This window comes from Ptychodera flava, chromosome 18, assembly GCF_041260155.1.
Source record: "Ptychodera flava strain L36383 chromosome 18, AS_Pfla_20210202, whole genome shotgun sequence".
In the NCBI taxonomy this organism is placed as follows: Eukaryota; Metazoa; Hemichordata; class Enteropneusta; family Ptychoderidae; genus Ptychodera; species Ptychodera flava.
The window spans coordinates 33,618,364-33,640,473 of NC_091945.1; the positions used below are offsets into that span (position 1 = coordinate 33,618,364).

Consider the following 22,110-nt stretch of genomic DNA (forward strand, 5'->3'; position numbering starts at 1 on the left):
TATAATAACCAGCATGGGCAACTCTGTCTGGACCGATAGCTTAACAGTGGATTGCACTTCATCTAAAATGCAGCCCTTTTTAGTATTACATTTAGAAAATGTTTGCAAAAGCTAAAACTGTCTCACACACAGAGTTGTAGCACTGAATTGAAACCCACTGTAAATGTGTCACTTTTGCAGATAGTGTCCTTGCCTAAAAGACAATTCAATGAAAGTGAAAATATTAATCCATATTCATTAACAGCAATACCTTGCCAAAAAAATCATGCAACGTTAGTTACTGCAACTTTAGTTTGAGTAGAAAACATTTTTCATGGGTACTACCATTTATAATTATGTGACTTTTTTGACCCAAATTTCCTTTAATTAGCCAGTCAAAAATCACTGGGAACAATTGCGTGGAAGGTAGTTACTATTCTCAATAGAGGAATGGGTATACTTTATTACATGCCTAGTATATCGAATGTCACACACTCCATAGGATTCGATGATAACCTGTCAATGACGTCACTCTACTGAAAGCGAACCAGATCTATTTTCAACTTTACAATTTAGGGGTTTAAAAATGTTCAAATTACATGTTTAACATGGGAAATCCTGTTTTTAGAAAATTTTGCATGAAAAAATTAATAAACTGCATAACCGTGATTTCATTATATAAATTTTTGATTTGGCGAAGAAAATCACTACTTTCAACAGATTTTTGTCTAACATGGAAATAAAGCATATGATTGTAATTTGCATATGAAGCAAACCATTTGGAGTGAAAACTATGTAAGAGAGGCATGTAATACAAATATTTTAGCCCAGATGAGGGCCTACGTACCCTCAGGGCAGGAGATACATGTATTTGCCCTCCTGATATCAAGCAAATGGTCACCTACCCTTGGGCACATAGTCCCTTGTTTGCACTATTATATATTGTGCAGCAAAACCATTTTCACCCACCTCTAAAGCATCGTATGCACAGTCGACGCTTCCTTCAAGTTGTACGTCATTGATAGTCAGCTGGATGCTGCTGCCCAGAGGAACAGTGATAGTCCACTCACAGTGGGTGTTTCTGGGATACAGACCAGGGTAGCCTGGACTGGTGATATTACCACTCGGCCCGGTCAGTTCACCACCACAACCTACAAGATTGATAATAAAATAGATTCACCAAAACCAGCAAAAATGTACTAATCTCCAGATATAAGAAAATTGTACTTTTGCATCTGTATTTAATATGTACATGCTGTTTCATTCTCACAATAAAATTTCCATATTTGTGGATATGGGGTAATGAATTCATAATAAGGGATGATACAATAAAATGTGATAGGAAATTTGTATAAAGCTTGGTATCCATCAAAATGTTCACTTAGTCTACCGATTTATGCAGTGTCAAATGAGCATGCTCTACCATAAAGGTAGGTCATTAGACTAGATTTGAAAAGTAAGTACTCAATGGTGAACCAATAGGCCTGGCAGTCCATTCGGTGTGTCTTTGAATTACTCTATGAGAGTTAGATGGTTGGCTCACTCAGATTAAGAGGTGAATAATTGCTAACAATGGGGTGAATAATTGCTTATGGTGGACCTAACAACAGGCCACAGTACAGGTGTAATTTCATGAGTTATCATAAATGGCTTATTGATCAGTTCACCGTTTTCAATTAACTGTCACGGTGATCCTTTTATGAAACTATCTGTCGGAAAAGTTTATGGTGTTGAATAAGACAGGAACAAATCACCATACCATTTTTATTAATATTAAATCCTAAAGCATGAAAGAATGAAAACATTTTCCTCACTCTTGCACACAAGTTTAACCCGGTAATCACAACGGTATGGCCAAAACCAATCATTACCAATGGTGATTGTGGACTTGCTCAAGCGAAACGGGGGGTAAACAGGTTAAATCTTTTTTTTTCAGCTCTACTGACATAGGTCTAACTAACACAGAACTGCAAGAACAACAGTTTCAGGCCAAAAAATGATTGCCTTACCATCTACAATCCATTCTAGACGGAATCCATTCCCTGCTTGTGATGCATCTGAGACAAAGCGAATCCTGAAGTATTGTCCAGATGAAGCAAATGGTCCTGGTAACTCATCGTCACCACAGAATTTGCCAAGTTCTGGATCAGTTACACTTTCACCATCATGAATCTGGCGGGAAAGAATAGAGAGTTACCATGGGAACAATCCTATGAAAAAAGTGAGAATGTCTTTGTTTTACCTCATGAGGAAATCCACATTGAATACCTTGCTAAGGAGTTCATGCAGAATTTGTAAATCTGGTTGGTCATTTTGTAATCGACCACCATGAACTTCAGACATATGTTGTATAGCAAAGTCATATTATCAAAACTACTTTCAAAGAAAAGTCCAACTTTGTTACTTTCTTACTTTCTTTGGTAATTTCCTGATGGAATCAAAAGAAACTTCATGAGGCACACCCTGGCAAGGTAACACATCAAAGCGTTTCGTCTTCTTGCATGAGATTAACATCAATCAGTGTTCCATTTGTAAGTAATTTTAAATTCACAAATATGGGGTAGCATTTTATCAGGATTTCATGTTTTTTTCTCTGTTGCCACTTTATCATTTTCAGTTTTGCAACCTCAACCCTTTCACCACCATGGACTGCTCCAAACCTATTGTTATCAGTGGTAATTGTGGACCTGTGCATAGGAAATGGGGGGTGAATAGCTTAAACTCATAGGTACCTGTAAGTAGTCATACTGACAGTTGCTGTGATCCTCAAGTTGAAAGTTGGTGAAGGTCATATTAATTTTGTTTCCAAGTGTTGCCTCAAGCACCCACACACAGTCACGTGCAGAGGGATATGGGTTTGGCCAGTTTGGACTTTCGATAGCACCAGACATTTTTTTGATGCGTCTATTACAATCTGGAAAACAGAAATAAATTTTCTTTTATGATTACAACACAATGTACTTTCAAAGAGTCTGTTGACAAGTTAAATGAGACACAGTTTTCCTTGCTCTCAACACAAAATATTTCTTCTAAATAAAAAATAAATATTATAAAAAGAAAACCAAAATTATTGTCAATGAAAGTGATGCTCTTTAATATTTATGGTGACAATATGTAAATATATATTTAGTTACATGTATCACTGACAGCAGTATTTTGGTCTGCTTTTTGAATTGTTTTTTTATACTTCATAACAATATTTTGCCTTGCAAAAACAAGGCTAAACTTCTAACTTTGAAGTAACATTTCGGAAAAAAAATTGGTCGTAATTGTTGTAAAAAATTTCTCTGGGACCATTTGTCTGTGTTTGGAAGATACTGGTTGTTTCATTCCTTCAGAAATCAAAAAGAAAGGGAAGGTTTACACACCTGCATGATAGGATGCATAGAATCCACGACCAGAGTTAGAGTAATCCGTACCGAACTTGACAAACATCACATTTTCTGTTGATGATACAGGGACTGGGACCTGTCCGCTGCACATATTCTCCAAGAGTGGGGCTGTCTCATCTGTGCCATCATAAACCTAGAGTGGGAAATAGTATATTCCTGGATGTTATGGCATTCCGGTACTTGAGATCTCACCAAAGAGAAATGGTGTAGACTTGACACCATTGCATAAAAGTATGCATAGCTGCTGGGTTTAATCCATTTGTGCAGTATGCCATTGTATGCTCACTGCAATGGTCTTCAGCAAATAACGAAAATTGGTTGTATATCTTAGAATCTTTGTCAGAAGAGAGTCAAATACTAGACCATGGTTAGTTACGGTAAGATTCATCTCAGGGACAGATAGTCAGATTCTCAAACTTTTACAATATTCTTTTTGCCTTCCACTTGTTGGCGCTTATTTTGAATCTTCTGAGGTAAATAAAATTTTCACCAGCTTAGCTTTGTGACAATTGGGAATTTTATCTCCCCATCCAGATAAACCAGGAATGAGCGCCATTTGAATTATAAATATCATTAAATATTGGGAAATTAGTTTCCCTAGTAACAAAATTTGCAAGGTGATCGCTGATTTTCACTCTTGATTTTGAGAGAGAATGCTTAAAATTTACTTGAGGAAAATTTCAGCAAAAGTTTTACTAATTTAGATGCTCAAACTTTTATAAGTCACTGTCAGACCACGATTTTCTGTAAAGTGTACTGAGTGTATTTCCTTTATAGATTCAGAGTTATACATAAATCTTTTACTTACTCTGACATAATCATAGTTACAGCTGGAGTGGCTTTCCAAATCAAAGTCGACAAAAAACAGAGTGACAACACTCCCACTTGCCACTGTAATCAACCACGCACACTCAGCACCATGACCATAAGGACTTGGATAGTTGGGTGAAGTGAAACTTCCAGTGGGACCTGTCAGCTCAGCGCCGCAACCTGTTCAAAAGGAATTTGTCAGTAATTCATTTCAACAGAGTCTGTGTTATAACATGTTCTTGCTAGGCGGTACACTTCTCAGTACAAATTCAGCAACTTTTGGTGAGTAAAATTCTTAAATACAAAATCAACACATCAAGATCAAGAAAGTATGTGTGAAGTTAGACATACTTGGGCAAACTTTCAAATTTTATACATTGATATATCCCTCATTTGTAAGAAAAACATACCAAAGTGTTTTTTTGGCAGAGATGGATTAACATTGCAAGAACATACGGTAGCTAGGGTGCCAGTTAATTGCCTATTTCAAGTAAAGAGAAAGGCAATGACTGCTGTCTTTCCTAAGACCAGAGAGACTTTCGTGTTTTTCTAACAAATGATTAAACGAGTCTGGCTTATCAACATATTCTGTGTGTACTTAACAAGAAAACATGAGTGATGAACATGTCATGGTTCACAGTCAAGCTGAAGGACCTGTATATGGAAATCTGACAACAACACGGACTTGTCAGTGCTAAAATACCATATATATCTGGAGTACTCTTGTGTTGGGTAACATTGAACTGTTTGAGCTGATACTGCTATGCAGACTTGGAACCATGCAGGAAGTTTATGATAATGCTACCTCAGAGACTTTATTGAAAATTGCTCAATCTTGTAAGATGTATATTTGACAGGGTGACCATACAACAGATTTCAATGAAAATTCTAGCCAGATACTACAAACAATCAAGTGCATGTATTGACTTCTATCTGTGAGATATGACATCTTTTGTTTCTGACGTATATATTATATTACCTGTAGAAGTTGCATCATACTCAATTCTGAAACCTCTCCCTGACAGGGAAGCATCACTCTTAAACTTGATGTAAAGGCGATTACTATGGGATGGGAAGACTTGTGGAACGGCTTCAGAGCCGCAGAATTTTCCAATCAATGGTGAGGATTGATATGCACCATTCCTATAACAGAGACATTGTACATTTACCGTAATACATCTATACTGACACTTTTGAGAGCTGGACACCTTCACCCATGATTGATGTTCACAAATAGTCTTGCTGTAGAAGGGTTCATATTCTGAGGTAATTACCAAAAATTGCCTGTTCCTGTGTCGTATCAGTATGAGTATCAGTTATGCTGATGTAGCACATGTGATACAAATGCTGAAACAACTTAGGAACAGACAAGGATTGGATATTAAATTATAGCTTTGTCTATATCAGTGAATTTTGTGATGTCATACCCTCTGGTTATTATTGATAATGTATCCGAATATCTAGCATTGTGGCCCAAGATGTTTTTTACATCTCTAAATTCACTGGCATCAGCAAAACTATACATTAATAGCAATAATGTTGTCCCTCCAGGCCCATAATGGACTCAAGCACAATTTGCATTCCATAGTGTACTCACTCTCGCTTTGTCAGTAACAAGTTAGTTTTTGCCTGTTATGGGCTGTGAGGGAGTACATTATTGCTTCAATAGCCAAATTTTCAAATATCCATGCCAAGAATTTTGCAAATTACGGGAAAAATCCTAATATTTCAGGCTCTTCTACTTTTACCCCACCATGCATACATGTAAATATGGAGAAAAGAAAATGAAGCAAAAAAATCAATCATGGCAGTTTCAAAAATTGCATGAAACCACTTTAGTTAAACTAAAATAATAATCCACAAAACTCTGATTTCCTGGAAAAAAGTCATAGATAACACAAACCATGTAAGTAGTTTGTGATCTGTGTCATGTGATCAAACACTGACCTGATTTCAAGGTAGTCATATTTACACTCAGCGTGGTATTCCATATCAATATCACTGATGTTCACCATTATCTGAATTCCGGTTGGTGCCGTGACAGTCCAGATACATTCCCGATTAGGATCGTAGTTGTCAGGATAATTAGGTGTGGTGATAACACCGGTGCTGGCTACTAAGTCACCGCCACAAGCTGTACAAAAAAAGAAAGAAGTTAGTGTAATTGTGATATGAGGGCGCTTGACTTACCACATAGCCTTTATGGCATAAGTAAATTTTATTTACTTCACAGTTCATCTCCTCCACTTAAAATACTATGAGTTTGATTGATAGAAACTAGGAGAAACAGATAAAGAATGACCTAGGCTGTGAAAACACGGAATAAAAGAGTGTGCACTGAAAACTACTGTAACAGCGTTCAATGGAATAAAGGCCAGGAAAGTCACGTTATGGTAGAACAATGGAAGACATGTGTAATGGATGGGGGAACACGAGTTTCTTCGTTAAGAATATAGTTTTCATCAGCACATGTGTCCACTTGAATTCTCATTTCATTTTAGTGACTATATTCCAGTGGTATATTCTGGTATTCAACTATCAGTGTATACTTACAGGTGGCGACGTCAAGGGTGACATACGATGCACTGAAACCTTCTGCACCAATGCTACTGTCTGATACAAACAACACTGTCATCACATTGCCAATGGAAGTGATGGTTGGAGGCATGGCCGTCCCGCAAAATCTAAAAAGTATGAAATGGGTACACTGTTGCCTTCAGTCTTTTCTGAGCCATGAAAGTCTTCCATTGAATGGAGTCTTCTTGTCACAATATTTTACATCTGCATGCAAGCCACTGTATGAGTTACAGAGTGCTATAAATGTACGCAGTGTTTAAAAAGTCTAAGTCTGTATAAAGCATACTAATTTTCTGTATATTACATAACATAATCTAATACAGCATGTTTCTATACAAATTTCGACAACGTACTACAAACATTGAAGAAATCTAAGATGAGGACTAATTATCATCGGACTTGAAATTTGCGTGCTGAAAATGACAGCAGCTTGTTCGTCTTTCTAAATTTTAACCAGAACAAAATGTTTATATGGACAAGTGATCAGAAAACAGGCAGATCTACCAGCTGCCTTGTATGTATGCAAATATGCATCTGATGATGGAGACTGTTCTTTTTGACAGCTCATGGCAAATTTCAATAAGTTGATCTCTGCGTGCTACAGATACCTTACCTTCCTTCTATGCAAACATAGTGGTGAGCTGTGTTTCCTCTGCCACTCTTAAATTCGTAAAATTACTAATTTTTTAGATGATTTACTAATTTTTTTCATTGTTGATTCGTAAATATACGAATGCAAGAAGCAGCTAGTTGATTGAGAGCTGAAGGCCCCAAAACCACCAAATAGTTCTAAGCACATGTTGTACTTAATTTTGAATTTGATTGAATGATATTCCGTATTGGAACAGTTAAGTTTACTTATGAATTTCAAAATTTACTAAAAGTTTCAATAGCCAATTCGTAAATTACTAAAAAATTTCAGAAGCCAGAGCAAACACAGGTGAGGGCACTGCCATGACAGTAACAGACACAAAATTTGTGTACAGAAAGTGATAGAAACTGGTCACATCTTTTTTATGCTCTAACCATGACAAAAGAGAGTTTATCAATGGACAGATTGGTATAGGCTGACACACATGTAAATATATCAGCAAACGGATTGCCATGACAATCACTGACCTTCCACGTGACCCACATCCAGAGGTTGTGCAATTATCAAAGACTTCAACATAATCATATCTACAGGTAGTTTGGCTCTCCACAGAGAAGGAATTGAAGGTAAGGCGGATGATGTGGGCCTCTTCAGCTTGGATGATGTAGGAACATCTGACACCGCTTGGATACTCATCCGGATGACTTGGAGAGGCAAATATTCCGATTGGATCTGTGAAAGTTCCACCACACTGACCTGCAATTGAAAATGGGTCAAACATGGTTGAAAAGCCTCCAAAGAATGGTCAATAAAGAGTTTGGGTTGGTTTACAGAGGAAATTAAGTATGTCGGTTCAAGAGAAACAAATATTTACCAACATTTGATAATTCAAAATGGCAGTTACCCCTGTGTTACAAGTTGCAATTCTTTTCAATATTCATTTCCATTCTCAAAACATGGCATTTCACTGTTAGCAGCGATTGTCTTTCTTTATTTGAATAATACTGACTGTTTTTTTTCAACAAATCATATTTTTTCTGTTTGCAACTACTGGGTACTGCACCTTTCCCTGACCAGCAAAATAATCACTTGGACATTCACAAAATATTCTTCTGACGTCAATAATAATCCCAGAGGTAAGATCATTGGTTCGACCACTCCTTAAAAAACTTTTTTTTTGAAAGATGAACTCTTCGTTAGACTAAGGCAAGGTTAAGTTATGTTATAAATTGATTGCATGCACAGTACCTGTGTTTCCTCCTTCTGATGTCGTGTAGGTCGCTCTGAAACCATGGTTGGCAACGGTGCCATCAGATGCAAACTTCAAATACAAGGCATTCTGGGTACTGATCACTGGGCCAGGTACCGATGAACCACAGAAAGTGTTAATAAGCGGTGCATCGCTACTCTCACCATCTCTGACCTAAAAAGAACGTGAGCAGACAAGAACCATCAACAAAGTCAAAGATGTACTTATCAATTATTTCTTTTCAGGAAAAAAAGTGAAAAACAAGCAGGAAATTTGAAGTTTACATGGTATACTATGGTATACTTTGAACGGTGTGCAGAAGGCAATGTATGACTTGTTCCTAAACTATTTTGACTTACTTCAAGATAGTCATAAATGCAACTCTCAGAATTGCCCTCTATGTCAAAGGTCACAAAAGTCAATGTGATGACATTGCCGGGTGCTTGTTGAATCACATATTCACAAATCTTGTGGTCAGGGTAGGGGTCGGGGAAGTAGGGTGAGGTCACTTCACCAGTGTCTTCAGTGAACACACCACCACAGGCTGTGAGATAGGAGAAACAAAACACATTTCAGCATGGTGTCAACAGAAAGGCCATGGAATGAAAAGTTAAGAGGGCACACTTTGGAGGCCATCTCAAAGAATGATAGCAAAACAAATTGTAGTTACATACTAAAATAGAACAATTTTTTGCTAGAGAGTTCACAAAAAATTTACTTACAGACTTCATATTCTGCTCTGAATCCAGTTCCAGAGGTGGAGAGATCAGCGAAAAACTTAATCCAGAGAGTGTTTCCGGATGTGGTTACTGGAGGAGGTATACTTTCTCCACAGTAGCGGCCAATGAAATCTGCTGTTTCATCTTCGCCATCACGAAGCTGTGAAAGTCAGAATGCCAAGAAATAATCTCATGGCAGAAAATATAACACCGTGCATTCAACCCAAATGTAGGGTACTTTGGCACAAAATCTGAACTGACATGCACAATATTTAACCTTATACACTGAAGAATCTGTACCACATTCAAATCAGAAACCGTGTCACTTTAATTTTGAAGTTTTGAGCTTTTGGCTGTACCCATATTTATAAAATGAGAATGCAGACACAGAATGCAAATCTAGGGTAAATGTTTGACCATATTTTCACACAATCGCCAAGACTCTACAATGTTTCTGTGTTGGGCAGCAGGAGCTTTTTACTTCATCGTATTGTGTTGAGTTCTCTGAGGGTTGCAGGGTGTTGCAAGACACTAGTAACAGTACTGTACTTGTGTCCAGTCTGAGTTGATATGAGTAAATTTACAAGCATAACTTGTGCTTTGCAAAACACACTCAGGAAAACGTGTTCAGAGTATTGCTTAGGGCATTTAAAGAAAAGACTGTAAGATCTGCATTGCATCTGCCATGCGTGCCATATATCCCTTTTCCTGCCAAGTCCATATTTCACCACCAGTTCAAGTTGGTTAATTAAAATTAATGAAACACAACATATTCCATATGGTGTATTTTAACATAATACTGTACATTTGAAAGCTGTTGAAAACATACATACTGTAAACTAGTTTTTTTGGGACTAAAGATGCTATAACAGACCAAGTCAAGTGGGTGAAAATACATCATGTTTTGGCTCAATACCGCCTTATACTGACTTGGCTGATGGGGAAGTGATACTGTCTGGTAGGAAAAGGGATATACATGTGACAGTCTACAGTCATACACCCACAAACATCATGAACATTATCTACTCCACTTACCTCTAAGTAATCATATCTACAGTTGGAGTTGTCCTCTAGGTCCATGTCTGTGAGTGTGAAAGTTATGGTTTCTCCTTCTCGAACTTCAACAACCCAGATACATTCCTCGCTATAAGGGTAGGGATTCGGCCAGTTTGGTGAGATGATCACAGCAGACTCATCAGTAAGACGGCCACCACATCCAACAGCTGGAGACAGAAAGACAGATTACACAGGAATGAAAAAGATTTTCCACTTTTTCAATTTTTCAAAAAATAATAACAATGCTCTGAAAATTTTGAGCTTGATTTGTTTTCTGTGGATTACTTTACCATTGGCCAAAACTTGAACATCAAAATGAAAACGCATATTTTATTTTGAGAGTGCATTACGTTTCATCTTCATTACATTAGCAATCTTTCTCTCTCCCTAAAATTCAGCCGTTCAATAAATACTGTTAGTATAAATTTTGTCATTTGTGACTCAGATGGAGATTCATTTGCTTCAACTTTTTATGTGTTTTCTATTGATTTTGTTTGTAAAACAAAATTTGTTGATCTGCCTGCCAAGTTTTCAACTTGTCAATAGAACCAGTGAATGCAATGACCTGAGTTGCCATGGACAACTAAACCTTTGTCTGAGCTGGAGTTCATTTGACTGCTAAAAACAATACAGATCGGAGACAATGAGTTGGATCTCTAAAGCTCATACTATACATGTCCACATTTTTTGGGAGAAAAAGAAGAGAAATGTATTTTCTCCGAGAACAAAGACAACAAGAATAACATTGACAGTAACAGCTGCTATCAATTTGGTGAATTCATATTCTCACAGTTTCACAGAACTGTTTTTTCTCTCCCGTAATATCAAAAACAATGAAACAGAAAGTAAAAACATTGGTCAGAACATGCAACTTACGATCTCCTGAAATCCATGTGATATGGAATCCATCATCATTGTTGGAACTATCACTGTGGAACTGTATGTAGGCATAGGGTCCCGATGTAGTGATTGGTGCAGGAACTACACTGCTACAGAATTTACCCAGAGAGGGCGCTGTGTCAGTCAGCCCATCACGGATCTATTTCAAGACAGGACAATTAATTATCATGAGAGTTGATAGTCAAAGTCAAATGTCCAGTCCCCATATTCAATGTATTTGGCTAATCTAATGGTGTTCTTGGACAGTAAGCCTTTAAACATGGAATTCTAACTACCTTGAATAGCACCACGATATTGAAATGCATTGTGGGTAAAAGTCAATTTCTCACCACACGAGTTTGAGATGGTGATCTCATGTATATTGTAAAACCTTTCGAAGCCAAACCCTTCAGGGACTGAGATCATTTTTTGGTTGGGGAGGTGTTTGGTTTATAGCAGTCCTTTCAACAAAGGGTTTTAATGGAATGGAATGGGACTGGGAAAAGGATTCAGTTTAGACTGGTTTCCAGTTCAGACAGGTTTCACTGTATTTTTAACATAACTGTATCCGCTGTGAAAGCAAGTTCAGTTTGTTAGTGAAACATGCTAGCTCATTTATCTTTTTGTCTATTTGGGTATTTTTGGCATTGAATTCCTATGTATTACCTTAAATTTTACTTTGCTTCTGTACTCTTTATGTTTTACCTGTAGAAATCAACCGTATTCAATATATAATCGGCTGTCTGAGACTTTTATGATTCACTTGAAGGGGGGGGGGGGGGGGGGTAAAATCATGTTTAAGGTACTAAGCATTGGGTGCTGAACAACTTCATAGCCATTAGCCACCAGATTTTGGCACACCCCATTTGTTTTCAACAGCTTGATTGGGTCTATTTAACGGGAAATGGGGGTGAATGGATTATTAGCCTGGAGTAGGACTGTGGCCTCATTACCTGAAGGTAGTCATAATTGCAGGTGTCATGATCTTCAATGGCAAGGGTACCAAATGCAAACGTTATCCTGTAGCCCGGCTCCACACTGATTGTCCACACGCAGTCAGCATCATGTGGGTATACTCCTGGATAGCCCGGAGAATTCACTGATCCGTGGGTTTCACCAATAGTGTCTCCACCACACTCTGGAAATGAAGGAAAGTTGAAAAATCAATGGTCACATCAAAATTCTACCCAGGAAAGACTGTTCATGAAAACACAAGACTGATTAAAATATAAAAATGTACATAGATTTAATGTTGAATATTTCCATCAGAGCCCATATCTCTCATTTCATGATATTGTTGTACTTGCCACATGCAAACTGTTATGTAAAAAGTGTGCTTCATGGATTTATTCAAAGTCGACTGACCATTATCATTATTATTTAATTATCTTTATTTCAGGCCATCGGCCCATACTAAGAATATAAAAAATGTAGACATTACAGCGAGTAATAAATTTTATAAAAGAATGATAAAAACTACTGAAAATACTAATACAATACATTCCTACAATGCTACCAGAAAGTGAATAAAAGTAAAATCAGAATTAACACAACTATATATTACAGAATTCTTGCTTTCTGTTTTTTTTTGTATTTAAATTGTTTTATTGGTAACATTTTCTTTAGTAACATGAACTTAATCTTTTGCAAAAGTTCAATAGTAACTTTCGTTGCAGTGAAGCAAAATTCAAAATATTTCTTGATAAAAATTGTGACTGATACTTGCATCTCGTTCAAAAATTATACGCAATGGATTATGATAAGCCACTTTTAGAGTTGACATCTTGGTTTTGGCTGTGAAGAACACTGAAAGAACAGACATGAGTTGTACTTACGAGGGTCTTCACTGGTCCACTGGACTTCAATCCCATCACCGCCGACAGAGGCATCACTCCTAAACCAGATATACACTTCATTGTGAGTGGTTGTAAATGCGTCAGGGGCTGTGGTACCACAATATTTTCCAATCAGCTGACTCGAAGGGTCTGCCCCGTCATGAACTTCCACAAAGTCATACTGGCAGTTTTGGTGGTATTCAATGTCAAAGACAGTGAAAGTGATGCGAAGGACCTGTAATAAAAAAGGAAGCCTCCATCATTTTATCCCTGTCACCACCATGGTTTGACCCAAATTCAATGTCGTCAATGATGAGTGTGGACCTGTTTACAGCAAACTGGGGTGAACAGGGTACTGTAAGGTGCATGATTTATAAATTACTATGTTCCACCAATAATGCCTTATTTTGATTGTCCAACACCCCCTTAAATAGATAAATACAGTCAATAACAAACTGTATCACAATAAATTTGCCATGTCAATAAATAATGAATGGAAAACAAGTAAATGTAAAGTTGGCACCGTCTATGTACAGTAAGAAGTAGATGGCATACATGTATGGTACCGAGAGCGGTGGCTGCATGCAAGTGGATTTATTACGATAACATGCTTGCATTCCATTCATGTCATGTCCCTCACAATATGAATACATGAAGGCTACATTTCCATCGTTAGACGCATTGTCTCGTAGTTTTACCTACGAAGCTGATAAACATATTCATTAATTTTCTAAAGCACTGATTCCCATTGTAGGTGAAATGATGATGTCAATCATACTCGCATCCTTGCAGTTTATCAGAACTTATGTCTATGTAAGTTTGTACACCCCTAGTTTCAAAGACAAACCAACAGCCAAAAGTAATCACATTTTGAAATAACCAGCCATTCTTCTAAAAAAGTAAAAAAACCCAGAAACAGGTAATCAGAGAAAATTCCTACCTTGCCCCTGGTGGTGGTGATTTTCCATGCACAATTTGCACCTTGAGGGTACTCACTGCCCCCCTCAGTGGGGAATCGGAAAGAACCTGTCTCTCCTTCCAATAAACCGCCACAACCTACGGAGAATTGATATTGTACAACAATCTTATGAGGGCGCTGTGGCAAAATCTTAATGTAATCCATAAAGGACTAAGCAAAGGAGGTACAAAATATGTGGAATGTTGTAACAAGTACAGCTATAAGCCATTACATGTGCAACTCAAAAACTGCTTCTGATGTCACTTAATCACATTATGCATTGTAGATTTGATCTCATCTAAACACAGGGTTCATACGCTCCAAGTAAATCAAAATTCCAGGACTTTCCAGGAGTTTTTTTGCCATTTTCCAAAATTATTTGTGGTTGAAAAATGCCCTTTCCAGGAGTGTTTGCATGATAAAGCTTGCAATTTTAATACGCATCATACACTAATTTTATTTAAAGTTTTCATTGTCCACAAAACTTCAGCCATAAGACATCATTTTGCTGACAAATGCAGTCAATGACGAGTTGACAGGTTTTGACGGTGACGACATCTTGAATAACATCACTTACGACTGAGACAGCTGCGAGTTGCCAGTGTGGTGTCGGGAAAGATAAACTCAGGAAGGCTTAGAATTAGTCGATGACGTTACATTTGATGGAGATCGGCAAAGAAATCATTATTTTTATTTACTTGCTCCTGTTTTTCCTACCAGAGCTCGATGTTTTGCTCCTTTAGCTATAGCATGGCTTTTCATAGCCCCGCATACGATGCTGTGTGTTTCCGGTGTTATAAAGCCTCCCACTACAGCCTTGCTAAGGTCCATAGACATGTGGTCCCAATTTGGACCACACACGAAAAACTACTTTTCTAACTACTGAAATGTACCGAATGGCGAACCACGGGAACACGGAGCATCATACGCAGTCTAGGCTTTTCGATACATCGAAAGTCTTTTCACAAATTTGCATCTTGCCGCGAATTTATCTTGTGCCCGCTCCAGCCATCCTATGTACATGGGCTGTTTCAACCAGTGGTCGCTGAATAAACACTTTCCAGGAGGCAATGCTGTGACTGATGACCCGAACAAGCTTAAAATTTCAACACGGTCCCTCCACAACCTACGCATGCATACTTCAATGTCACTGTACGTACGTGCAAAACCGTGGATAATGGGATACACAACATTGTCTCGCCCACGCTAGTACAAGGGTACCCCTTTACGACATTATAAGAAACACTACTACGCTTTCCAAATTTTGTCTTGGGAGGGCTCCCCACCTGTGGCAAAACATCTTTTCGCATTTTACGATTTTGACGTTCGACAATTATACTGTTTGACGTTTGGCTTTACGATCTGGCCATTCTCGACCGTGTGCGATTGTAACTAGCAATTTTCCAGGAGTTTCCAGGAGTAAATTTTGATTTTCCAGGAGTTTCCAGGAGTGGTTTTAAAGTCCAGGACTTTCCAGGAGCGTACAAACCCTGTAAACAGAGCCCCTGTACATATCATAGAGTAGATAAACAGCTGAAAAAATTCACAGTGCAGAAGAAAATAGGGATGCACTTACTTTGTGCTTCATCTTCACAATTGTCACCAGTGTACCCAGTGGCACACGTACAGGAATAGCCGTTGACCCCGTCAACACATGTACCGCCGTTCTGACAGGGATTTGACGAACACTCATCGATGTTGTTGTCACAGTTCTGACCATTCCAGCCTGGGTCGCACACACAGAAATATGTACTGCCTTGTTGCTGTAATGAAATGGTAAAAAATATGTATGTCATTGAATAAAAGCATGCAACGTAAATCTTCAAAAATGTTAAGGAGAAAGTCAGTCGAAATGGTAACTGGCAAAATTAGGTCTCACTGCAGCAGATATGTTTTACAGTAAGATAGAGAGTTGATATTATTGAAGATTAGATTTGACGACACAACTGGTGGAAACATACCTGACAATTGCCATTCACACATGGATTATTACTGCATGTCACTTGTGGTTCCGATTGCTCACATCCGTTAGAGCCTACTCCACTTCCGGTATAGCCAGATGGACAGGTGCACGTACGATACGTATCTCCAAGTGCTAAAGGCAAAAGAGAAGAGCCAAAACAATTTTACAGCAGTCTTCAAAACAACATTCCCTTGCTTCTTTTAGCTATTAAAAATCTCTTGTTCAATTATGTCACCATGAGCTGGCTGATCTCATTGGCTGAAGATTATAGCAAAGAAACTAAACAGCCAATAAGGAAAAGCTAAATACATTATTCATAATTTGACTTGTCTGGAGTGCATTTCTTTCAACTTAAGGTAGTATGCACCTCGAAAGTGAAAGACTTAAACTTTTGCTCTAACTTTCCTCAAGGGATCTTTCAATCATTCTCTTTCAAAATCAAGAATAAAAATAGGGGGGTCACCGTGCAAATTTTGGTAATAGAGAAACAAATAACCCAAGATTTACCGATATTAGAAATTCAAAATGGCCGCCATCTATGTGTTAACTCTATGGAGAAAAATAAAAATTTTCGAATTTCAAAAAACTAAGCCGGTGAAAAGTTTTCTTTCACCAAGAGCTTTAAAATGAACCCCCACATGTGGTATATCAGAAGAGAATTGTAAAAGTTTGAGAGTCCGAATGTCTGTCCCCGAGGTGCGTTCTAACTTAACATTATTTTAATGATAATTGTAGAATAACATTTACCAAATAATTGTTAAAGGCTAATAAGATAATAATGTCTCTTTTCTATTCATGAAATATTCAAAATCTTGACGTCAAAGGCTGAGACGATTCTGATTACACAAAACACCAATGTAAAATAACACTTTGCTGTACTACAACATACTGAGCTTTGGCAGTTTGAAAGAGCCTCTGTTGGCACAATAATTTTCACACTACTGGTGGGGTTGGGGTTACCGCTACCATACTGAATTTTAAAAACATTCTCAATTTTTTTGGTTTAATTTGCAGATCAAACCTGTCTTGCACAAGTTCCATTTGACCAGATTCATTATCTCTTGGATACCAAACAAGTCTGAATTTGGCAGTTATTTCTAACTTAAACTTCTCATTTCTGCGAAAGAGACATTCTACAAAGTCCTCCTGATCAAAACAACTGAAATCTGAAATTTTGTCTCTCAACTCATTGTTAATTATTCTGTTAGGTCTCCAGACAGAATTGAAGACATATTTAGTCTGTATTGCTTCTTCAGCATATTTCAATAATTTGACCATTGATTTCTCAACACACTACAAAGCTACGGAAAATAATATTCAAAGATGGAGACTTTGTGTTGTTATCTTCAATGTGAAATAATGAAAGGGTTCTGTAGATCATTCTTGAAGCATTTCACCCCTATGTCCCTGTTTTGAGGTCCACTGTAACTATGGAAAACAATAGGGTTGAACCAAACCATGGTGATAGAAGGTTGAACCTTTCATGGTTTCACCCAAACTTATTGTTTTCAAGCGTGGACCTGTGACAGGGAGTGAACTGGATAAACTGTCTCACCTGGAAATTCTTCACAAGTTGCGAGAGGATAACAGCCACCGTTGTTTTGAGAGCATATTCCCACAAAGCGACACGTGACACCGTTACCTTCATAGGCTGTGAACATAATAATATTAAGAAGTCACTCTGTTTGAGATTCTGAAAGAAAAATCTCTACAAATATTTTGTTTATAAATTCAACTTTCACTTGTAAATGTACATATGCCACAATGAAAGTTCCACAGTAAACGATTGAATAAAATAATCTCGAATTTGTAAGGCGATTGATATCAAAATTTATCTTAAGTATCAGTGTTTACTTTCTTTTGCCTAAATGTGGTCTACTGTCTCGTTATTTGAGCACAATTTCTCATGCTGCCATCATGCCATGTAAGCTCTGGTGATAATCAATATGGAGAATGACTAATGAAAAATGTTGCGGCGTGACAAAAACTGAATAAGTTCTCACTACATTCTTTTCTACAATGCTAGAGGATGACTGGTTGGCTGAAAACAGTACCCAATCAGGTTTTCAGTAACATGGATGTTGATTGGAGTTAAAACAGCTATACCATGCTAAGAAACTGGCTTACTTCCCATTGACCCTCTGAGTGCTGTAATTGTTCCCATCAAAATTTTAGTGCAACATTTTTACCAATTTTTATGAATTTTTCTGTAATCTTTTGATAATTTTGGACCAAATGGACATCACATTTCATTGGATATGGTTTGTTACCACAATTGTGACAAAAAAAAATTGACTGGGGTATATTTTCTGAAGTTGACAAAAAATTGACTTTGGCACTCAAAGGGTTAATACTGTCACCATACATACAATGAGTTATATGTTAAATTATTGTCCCAAGGGACTGATTGGCCATACCTGCAGGGCATGGTCCACATATTCTTGATCCAACTGTGTTAATACACTCAACCATTGGTGCCTTGGAGCAACCTCCATTGTCAGTGACACATTCATTGATATCTGCACACTGAAACCCATTTCCTGAATAACCTGAAAAGGAATTAAGACAAAAAATGAAAAGATTTCACAAATTATCAGAGCAGCTTTAAAGATACAAGGAAGCCTTTTATCATGACACAACATCTTTATCTGAATATCTGGTCACATTTTCAAGTGGTCTAAAGATTAGATGCACAGAGGGGGAAAAAACTATGATTCATATACATGTATAGTTGAAAAGAACCTTTTCAAACCCTTTTCAACATATTTCACAATTGGAAAGTCCTTTAAAATCACCGTTTTATGGTGGTGAAAGAGGATAGAAAATTACTGATTTTCATTTTATGATATGGTTATCTGATATTGCATGTTGTCAGTTTTTTTAGTATTGTTCAACCAACTGCAATGTTCATAGATTTAAAGTCAGAGCAAAATACAGCTGATTGCACATTATATCAAATTTTTCAGTAAACATCTTGTTTGATTTGTTTCATTTACATTTATTTCCATGTGACAATTATGAGAACAGTCATAAAAACATTCTTGTGTCATTAACAATATCTTTATACATACATATCACATGTAATGAACTAAAAAAACACGGAGGCCATTGCCATTGAGTCATACATGGTTGTATTTATAAATATAAATCTATGATCATGATAAAATCACTTTTTTTTTCTGAAGACTGTGTTTAGGCAATCTTCTCACAGATCTTTTATAGATATCTCACCAGTGGGGCAAGGTCCACAATAGAATGATCCTGGAACATTGATACAGGCAACTTCTGGGTCATGTGAGCATGGAAATGTCTGACTCTCTGTACATTCATCTACATCCTTTGTGCAGGCTGGACTGTTGCTCTGTGGGTCTACCTTCCATCCCAAGTCACAGACACATGAATAATTTGGCTGAAAAGAAATTGCAAGTTGTGTGAATTTCAGATCATTTTCAAGTAATCACGCACCCTTGCTTCAGGAATGAACACGCAATGGTAATTTTAGTCTTCATATGCATATACACATACAAACATGTCACACACCGGATGGACATACCATACAATGTTGTGTGCCAAACAGTGATAGGAGCTTAAATATCACCGTCATTGCTATTAACCCTTTAGGTGGTTGGAAAGGCTATTTTTGCACCAATTCTTTTCTCAGAGTTAATGTCAAGTTTCAAGTGTTAGAATCAAGATATTTAGTTCAAATTTTCAGGATAACTCCCTTAGTTAATATTTTCTCCAAAGAATATAAAAATTGTATATTTGCAGCCATGATTTTGAAATATGACACCAGTAAATATTAAAATTTAATTTTTCATATTTTTTTTACATATTTGAATTTAATAATAATTGGATAGTATTAATATTACCAAATTAGTTATAAATATGTTGACACTATAAATTGTAAGATTTGTACGGCAGGATTTGTAAATAAAATTTGTTTTTATGATTTTACATGGGTTTATATATCAAAAAATTATTAAGAATTCTTTCCAATTTCAAAATGTGATTTTTCAAAAGTACTTCAAATACAGGAAAATTGTGCCGTACAAATCTTATCTGTAACCTTGTTAATAGGCTGTAAAAATTCCATGTCCATATCTCGTTTCAAAGTTGGATTAAATTGGTATACAATTATGTAGGAAAACTGTTATTCTGTCAAAAATGTTGAAAAACAGCCATATTTGCACCCTCGTTTGAAGTCATAGAGTAGTTTTTTGGTTAATCTCACTTTTGACACCTCTTTGACACTCAAAAAATCTAAAAATGCATTTACAATAGCTGTCACTCACTCTGAATGCCAGCACCGCCTTGTCAAACTTTCCTGAAAAACAGCAAATAATGACTTTCCCTTTTCAAACATTTTATTAAAAGCTAGGGGACCTCTACCATAGTTAATACACTAAGGACTCCCCAACTTCTTCTTATTTGGTTGTTTTTCAGAAGTTTAACAGGCATAACTCTGCAATGCCTTTGTGCCCAAATGTCTAGTTTTTTTTATTCCACAGAGAATGTTGACTACTTTTATATTTTAATAGTTTTGTTGAAATTTATAACTGACGCTCTAAGCCTTTCCAACCACCTTACCACCCTGGTTTGTCCAATCCATTTTTTCTATGGTAAGTTGACTGTAACAGGGTACTGGGGGTGAAAGGGTTAAATTATTCCTATCACTGACAACCACTGATTTCACCCTGGTACACAGAACCGACAGTACATGTACTGTATACTACTCGTGGGGCAATGACTTTTTACTGTCAAAAAGTTTCTGTAGAGGATATGTATGTACTTACTTGACCGGGATCAGTTCTCTCTGAATTGATGCAAAAACCATTGCCGCAGAGTTCATACTGGGAGCCACCAGTGCAGTCATCATGAGTCGCAGTACAGTGAACGCCATACCAGTTTGGCGCACAGTCACAACTAAAATTTAATGTGAGAATGTCATTGCATGAAATTGCCAGCAAAAAAAGTGGCAAATGGAAATTTGTCTTTTTAAATGAGATGAACGATTATGATTTAAACAAGTCCTGTCACATAGTCCTGTTATCTTCAATGGATCATGAAAATAACCTAAGATGAAGAATTTGTCTTTAACAATACCATTCAATGCACTTCTGTACTTGCAAATATAGGTGACCAATTACCATGAACGCTACTACATTTATGCAAATACACATCATTCATAGATGTAACTCAAAGAGTGACATCTGCAATTCAGTAACTGGACCCTACCTGTAGCCTCCACGATTGTTTCGACATGTGGCTCCATTTTGACAACCGAGATCTGTGCCGACAAATTCCAGACATTCATTCACGTCATCATTACAAGTTGGTCCCTATTGGTGGAGAGAAAGAGAGGGATTGGTATCAGCTCTTCATTGCCATCCTTTGAATTGTATTTCATTTAGCGATGGCTGTGATGTGTATCTGTCACATCATGTGAAAAGTTCCTGCTACATAATAATATTTCAATGAGACCAATGATATGGTCATTGTGAGATTTCATGACACTTGATTTATGACTTGTCAGTCGTTAATAATGTGCAACAAATTGACCTTTATATGACAGTAGTAATGTAGTCATGTTTACAGCCAGTTAAATTTAGACATGAAAATTTGACTGTGTCATCATTACTGCGATGACATCAGCATCATTCTGTGACATCATTGCTGATTTTGCTTATATTAACGTAACAAGTTCTTTGTAGTATTTTGTCAGTTGATATGCAATGAATTGTAGTTACAGGACTGATGAAGACAAATTTTTGAGAAAAATATTGTTTCTGGTCCACGTACAAAATTGTAGAAATTATGCCTTCATATACTAAAACAAAACATAGCAAGTGTAGACCTATAATTGTTTCTGTAGGTGGCATAATGTAAAAGATTTCAGACACAAAAACACCCATTTTATCCATCATATATATCTGCTTTAAGGGTTAGAGACAGTCCGGTAAGCTTACCTGATAATTTGATGGGCATCTACACTGGAAGGAGTTATAAAGGTTGATACAAGTACCACCATTCTGGCAGGGTCCACTGGAACATTCGTCCTTCACCAGATCCTGACAGCACATAAGAGCAGTCAAGAAGTG

The 22,110-nt window shown here is 37.1% G+C and overlaps 1 protein-coding gene across 1 annotated transcript in view; it reads right to left on the bottom strand.

Moving 5' to 3' along the window:
- LOC139117443 (cubilin-like) overlaps positions 1-22,110 on the bottom strand; it is a 103,012-nt gene that overhangs the window by 43,321 nt on the left and 37,581 nt on the right. The window contains exons 5-29 of the mRNA XM_070680560.1: positions 21,979-22,080; positions 21,248-21,351; positions 20,806-20,935; positions 19,241-19,418; positions 18,427-18,558; positions 17,565-17,660; positions 16,008-16,141; positions 15,623-15,809; positions 14,029-14,144; positions 13,089-13,323; positions 12,207-12,391; positions 11,251-11,413; positions 10,354-10,541; positions 9,322-9,478; positions 8,959-9,143; positions 8,599-8,773; positions 7,878-8,106; positions 6,735-6,865; positions 6,129-6,315; positions 5,161-5,324; positions 4,180-4,361; positions 3,348-3,504; positions 2,712-2,893; positions 1,989-2,151; positions 949-1,130 (exon numbers count right to left, since the gene is read on the bottom strand). Of these exons, the coding sequence (XP_070536661.1) occupies positions 949-1,130; positions 1,989-2,151; positions 2,712-2,893; positions 3,348-3,504; positions 4,180-4,361; positions 5,161-5,324; positions 6,129-6,315; positions 6,735-6,865; positions 7,878-8,106; positions 8,599-8,773; positions 8,959-9,143; positions 9,322-9,478; positions 10,354-10,541; positions 11,251-11,413; positions 12,207-12,391; positions 13,089-13,323; positions 14,029-14,144; positions 15,623-15,809; positions 16,008-16,141; positions 17,565-17,660; positions 18,427-18,558; positions 19,241-19,418; positions 20,806-20,935; positions 21,248-21,351; positions 21,979-22,080 (4,044 nt within the window). The remainder of the gene's footprint in view (positions 1-948; positions 1,131-1,988; positions 2,152-2,711; positions 2,894-3,347; positions 3,505-4,179; positions 4,362-5,160; positions 5,325-6,128; positions 6,316-6,734; positions 6,866-7,877; positions 8,107-8,598; positions 8,774-8,958; positions 9,144-9,321; positions 9,479-10,353; positions 10,542-11,250; positions 11,414-12,206; positions 12,392-13,088; positions 13,324-14,028; positions 14,145-15,622; positions 15,810-16,007; positions 16,142-17,564; positions 17,661-18,426; positions 18,559-19,240; positions 19,419-20,805; positions 20,936-21,247; positions 21,352-21,978; positions 22,081-22,110) is intronic.